At 40.7% G+C, this 6,006-nt stretch overlaps 3 protein-coding genes across 3 annotated transcripts; 2 read left to right on the forward strand and 1 right to left on the reverse strand.

Moving 5' to 3' along the window:
* Positions 1–1,744: 1,744 nt before the first annotated feature.
* On the forward strand, positions 1,745–2,251 carry VTP21DRAFT_10262 (uncharacterized protein; the record flags this gene model as incomplete). The annotated part of the gene is made up of 1 exon (XM_069389579.1): positions 1,745–2,251. The coding sequence occupies one exon, from the start codon at positions 1,745–1,747 to the stop codon at positions 2,249–2,251; it is 507 nt and encodes a 168-aa protein (XP_069245455.1).
* Positions 2,252–3,299: 1,048 nt separating this feature from the next.
* On the forward strand, positions 3,300–4,232 carry VTP21DRAFT_10263 (uncharacterized protein; the record flags this gene model as incomplete). The annotated part of the gene is made up of 1 exon (XM_069389580.1): positions 3,300–4,232. One exon carries the CDS (start codon positions 3,300–3,302, stop codon positions 4,230–4,232), a length of 933 nt encoding a protein of 310 aa, XP_069245456.1.
* Positions 4,233–4,809: 577 nt separating this feature from the next.
* On the reverse strand, positions 4,810–5,697 carry VTP21DRAFT_10264 (uncharacterized protein; the record flags this gene model as incomplete). Its single annotated transcript, XM_069389581.1, has 2 exons — positions 4,810–5,155; positions 5,495–5,697. 2 exons carry the CDS (start codon positions 5,695–5,697, stop codon positions 4,810–4,812), a joined length of 549 nt encoding a protein of 182 aa, XP_069245457.1.
* Positions 5,698–6,006: the final 309 nt, after the last annotated feature.

The raw sequence follows: 6,006 nt of genomic DNA on the forward strand, positions 1-6,006 counted from the left end.
ATCGGGACCGAATCGCCTACCATTTCGAATGCATTCGAGCATCACCCGAGACAATCATCCTCCGTGCCAAAATGGACATCGAGGAGGCTATCGGAGGTGAACTGATAAAGGCACGTAAAAGACGAGAGATAGAGTTATTCCGAAGAAGATGGTGCAGTCAGGGGGCGGTAATAGAAAGTTCGGATAGAGCAAGACTAAAACTGGAGTGACGAAGCAACCCTTCCTCTCTCCCTATCCGCTCTCTCCCTCCTCCCCTCCTTTTACTTCATACCTTTCACCAAATACCCGATCACAATATACATCTAACTTACCCTTTATTCCCCCCTTTCTTATTTCATTGAAATTATTAAACTCTTGTAAGCTATGGAAACTAATAAAAATCTCCGTTGATTGATCAAAAAAAAAAAAGACACGAAAGTGTAGCCTCTTTGAATGTGCGAGAATTGGAGATCTGTGGAGGTGGTTTAACAGGCTCCATCAAAAGATCCTCGATAAGCCCTGGACAAGCATGCACAAGTACAAGAAACTCTTCGGATTCCACGAGGAGACACAGGGCAAAAGATCGACAAGTCTCCATGTTGTTACACGACATCATGGTGTGGAGTATACATAAGACTAGGATTGCAATTGTAATGGACAACCAAGAACACGAGGACATCGCATTCAAGTGTACCTTTTTGTCAGAACTTATCATAGCAATCAAAGGACAATGGATACAGGCACAGAGGAAAAAAGACGAAGAAGGGTTCAAGCAAAAATGGGGAAATAGCTCGCTGATCCGGATCGATGACAGCCAAGAAGTAACCTTCGATTTCGAGGAAGCCAAGAATACTTAATCCGACATTTCCAAGCACGGAACTCTTTATACTATATCCCATGTTCTTCTAGTACTCAATAACCCTGTCCGAAAGCACATCTCACATTTGTAATATATATTAAATAAACCACAGGACGCAAGTTCCCGCGTCCTTAGAGGAAAAAAAAACGAGAGTGTAGCACATTTGATCAAAAAAAAAAAAGCCTCGAGAGTGTAGCACGAGTGTAGCGTAAGGTGAAGGGGCAATATTCGCGAGTATCATGACGAAAATAACGTGATAGCACGACATGTATAACAAGGATTTCGACACCCTTAATATCCTCTCGATTTCGTTATTTCTCTTACTTTTACGTATAACTTTTCTTGACTTATTTAAACCCTTCAATTTATTTTAATGTTCTATACCAATTCTCTGAACTATAAAGATAAATTTTCTTATTTTATCAAGATCCGGACACCCCTCCACACAAAACTCCTTTCGCCCGTAACATGATATTGTCATAATTTGAGTCACATATCAAGCTATACGATATTCAAGCTCCGACATTAAGTAGGAACTAGTTATAACCCAGTATTCCTTAGCTTTATTAGTTAGCAGGTTAAATAGTTATTAAATCTTATAGTATAAAAGGAACACTCTAATGGGAACTTGTAGGATACATACCTTGTTCTTGAATAAACCTATAGTTTTACTTATGTTCCCCGAGTATCCCCTAGTTATCTCGCTCTAGTTTATGACAATATTTTGGAAAAAAATTTAATGTTGATCGGGCAATAATAACAGCAGTCACAATTTTTTTTTTTTTAGTGGGACCTGATACTACAGAGAGCAGGATATCCTTGTTGCCACCATGCCCTTTTATCCCGGAAGAAGGCACCTTTACTCTGCTGTGGATTCCTTTCAATACCAAGCACATCTTTCCGCCCATGTCATTCTACGAACAACTGTTGGAGAAGTTAGAGAAAACAGTTAAAACCTGGAAATCACGCTCAATATCCCTCCTAGGAAAAGTTTTGTTTGTTAACTCTAAACTTTTGTCCAAGATCTGGTACCTAGCCTATCTCATTCCCTTTAAACAAGACTTCTTTGATAGAGTTTCCCGGATAGTCCAGCAATTCCTCTGGGGAGGGTGCCGCTCGCAAATCGAGAGAAATCTCCTAGAACAACCAAAGGGTTTTGGTCTGGGATTAATTGACCCAAAACACCAATTTACAGCCTTCCTTGCCTCCTGGATCCAAAGAATCCACAATGCACAAAGAGAAGGCATACCGCCGCCATGGTATCACTTAGCCACCCATATTCTTACGAAACACTACATCCCGAACCAGTTAGGCCTAGAAATACTCACAACCGACTACGGCAAACAGAAGCTGATGAGAAAAGATGGCATCTGGCTAAGCATATACCATGCGTGGCGAATAATGCGAGCGTAAACTCTACGTTTCAAATGAATGGAAAGGGAAATAAAAGGAAAACGCCTTCTTGGTGCCTGTTAGTGATTATCTTTGAAACCGAATTGCTAGGGTAAGGATCTGATATCTGTACACACTACCACAAAAAGACTTTTGGAGTTTCTGCCTGGCCCTATTGATAATACATACCAAAAGCCATTTAAAAGGATAATTAAATTGCTAAGCCAAAGGTTGACTTTGGTAGAGAGGAGTTAGGGTCTGTCAAGTTTTAGTAATCTTATCAGATTTCAAATAGGACAATTTGGAAATTGGCTCTAAAACCAATAGTCACATATGAGAAATTCATTATCTAAGCATCATCATAAATGAAAACTTTATTAAGCGTCAAAATCAAATGTGACACAAATATTCTATATTGAAACTTTTTACCATGGAAAAATACTCGTATCTCTGCTAAGGCTTAGGCTTCATTTAGCTTAAATCTATCCAATGTAGAAATATGGCTCGGTATCTTAGCAACATTCAAAATCATTTTTGTTTCACGAATTGAAGCAAATGCCCTACCTACAATTTGGTATTCAACTATTATACTTTGCTCTAGTAAAATAAAATATATGGCAAATATTTATTAATCAAAAGATTTTACTAGAAAGGCTAAGAAATGTTCTCAATTGATTTTGACCTATTTATCGTCCCTTCATTCTATTTCGTGTATATATATAAAGAAAACGTAAACATTAGCTTTATCAATAACTGTCTAAATCCTAATTTAAGGTCGGCCTTTCGGATATCTCGACAAGTCACAAGCTTTTTGTACCCCTGTGGATTAACTTTTATGTATACAATGACCCATCGTTAATTTTTCGTTGTGACAGCACTTGTATATAAAATGTTCCTTGATTTCCCGAGCATCCCCCAACGGTATCCCCTTATAAATTACATTTCTTTCTTTTTCAATGCTAAATATCAATAGTATAGATAATTTGAGCGACCAATAATCGCATTCTCTTTTGATAAGTTAACCAACAATATAGACCTTTCTATAATAATCCCCACTCCTATATTCATAATGTCTGGACAAAAGGATACTAAGTCATTTGCTGTCGACTTCTTGATGGGTGGCGTCTCTGCCGCTGTTTCTAAGACCGCTGCTGCTCCCATTGAGCGAGTTAAACTCTTGATCCAAAATCAGGGCGAAATGATTAAGCAGGGTCGTCTCTCAACTCCCTATAAGAGTATTGGTGAATGCTTCTCTCGCACGATTAAGGAGGAGGGCATCTATTCATTATGGCGAGGAAATCTTGCTAATGTTATTCGTTACTTTCCCACCCAAGCTCTCAATCTTGCATTCAAGGATTACTTCAAGAACATGCTTGGCTACAAAAAAGACAAGGATGGTTACTGGAAATGGCTTGCCGGTAATTTGGCTTCTGGTGGTGCGGCCGGTGCTGTCTCACTTAGTTTCGTCTTTTCACTCGACTACGCTCGTACTCGCCTGGCTAACGATGCTAAGTCTGCTAAACATGGGGGAGAGCGCCAGTTCAATGGCCTTATTGATGTATATCGCAAAACTCTTAAATCCGATGGTATCTTTGGTCTCTACCGTGGATTCAATCTCTCCTGTCTTGGCATTATCGTATACCGAGGCTTATATTTTGGTATGTACGACTCGCTGAAGCCCGTCATTCTAGTTGGCCCTCTCGAGGACAATTTCCTTGCCTCATTCCTCCTTGGTTGGGGTGTTACTATTACTGGAGGACTAGCTGCTTATCCAATCGATACTGTCCGTCGACGTATGATGATGACCTCTGGCGAGGCTGTGAAATACAAGTCTTCATTCCATGCCTTCCAGCAAATTATTGCAAAGGAGGGAACCAAGTCACTTTTCAAGGGTGCAGGTGCTAACATTCTTCGTGCCGTTGCTGGTGCTGGTGTTCTCGCTGGTTACGATCAATTGCAGTTGATCTTTTTCGGAAAGAAGTATTCTGGGGGTTCTGGCTAAGAGATCATTGTAAATGATTAAATGTTATATTTGTCCTTAGATTTAAAAGAATCTATTTAGTGATTTATTTTTACAATAAATTTGGAAACATTTCGATACATATGCGAATGTAATTCCTTAAGCATCATAAATTTGTGCTGAGATAAACTGTATGAAAAAAGAGACGCCGATTAACTTTTGTATAATTACCACTTTTATTTTATAGCAATATAAGAAAAGAATAATATAAAAGATTATAAAATAAGAAGCTAAAAATGTCTACAAAATATAACAGAGGATCGTAGTTAAATAGAAGTAGAACATAATTAATGTAAACCATACCTGCATCTTATGATATAAACTGCTTTTAAAGAAATTTTTTATCTGATCGCGGAATCGAACCATAAAGTTTTTATTTTTTAAGTTTGTGACATCAAAGATTGTTGTTAACTTGGCCAGGTTTAGTCACTTCTTCTCGTGAGAGAGTATATATGGAAGAATATAAAAGAAAAGATATAAAATAGTAGATATATAGGCACTTGAGCTTCGGTCGGAGTGGGTGGGGGTTGAGGGGTGGCAAGGACCTGCGAGATCTCTCTCAGGGCCCCTCTTGAGGGCCCCGCATCGAGAGGAGGGTGTTTGTCAGTTCCTCTGTATCCTTCCTGATGAGCCTTCGCCTGCTCTGGTTTCTTTCCAGCTCAGTGAGGGCTGGGGCGGGGGGCTCACTTTCTCTGGCTGTCTCGCGCTGGCTCCTATCCTTGTCCTGGCTCAGGGTATTAAACTCGAGGTTCGGGTTGTAGCCAAAGAAGTTGGCTAGTTCCATCGCGCTCGTGTGCTCTACTGGCAGGGCGTTCGAGGTCGCGTTCGACTTCTCATTTTGCGCTTCGCGATGGCGCACCCAAACTGCCACTTCCGAGGCTCGGAGCACCTCGGGTATGACCCTTCTAGTGGGGAGCACTCGTGATGTGCGAGCCGTGGTCCTAGAGCTGCGCCTCGTCGAGCGACGGGGGGAGGAGGGGGTTTCGATCTACGATGATCGCTAACTCCATCCCCATCAATCGGGATTCCGTCACCATCTTCGAGCCGGACCCCAGGAAAATTGGTATCAATCAATTCCCCTCTATCAGGAGAATCGATTGGCATGCTTGTCGAGTGCAAAAATAAAACTTTTATATATAAAAAAGTCAAAAAACTACTCCGAATCGGGGAATCGAACCATAATACTTTTATTTCTTTTGTGACATCAAAGACAACTGTAATATAGAGATCTAGTCTAGTCACACCTTCTCGAGAGGGGGAGCCTCAAGGGAGAACCGGGGGGCGAGAAAGCGAAGGAAGTGGTCATTTGTAGAGAAGGAAGTAGGCCAAATCCAATAAGTAAATTAATAAAAGGGTGATGAAGTGGTCGTTGGTGGATGAGAAAGTAGACCAAATCATATAGATATGGAGTATATCTAATATTAGAAGAAGGAGATGAAATGGCCATTGGTAAATAGAGGTTGTAGCCAAGTCATGAGTAAAGGCCTCGTGGCATCAGAGACAACTATAACAAGAGAATATTGGTCTAGTCACGGTTTTGCTCAGATCGAAGTTTCATTTCGGCAGGGTAGATGGACAACAGTGAAGAGGAAGTCTGCTTTCCGGGAACTCATGAGTGCGCTTTGTCGGCTTGGCGAAGATAGCTAATGGTTGATCAAGATCTCGAGGTCGAACGTATAACAAAGGGTGCAACAAAGTCATATTGCTAGCACGAGAAAATCCCTCTACCATTATGGCCGTACTATTTTTTTCCGAC

This window comes from Calcarisporiella thermophila (assembly GCF_041956535.1).
Source record: "Calcarisporiella thermophila strain CBS 279.70 unplaced genomic scaffold VTP21scaffold_63, whole genome shotgun sequence".
NCBI lineage: Eukaryota > Fungi > Calcarisporiellomycota > Calcarisporiellomycetes > Calcarisporiellales > Calcarisporiellaceae > Calcarisporiella > Calcarisporiella thermophila.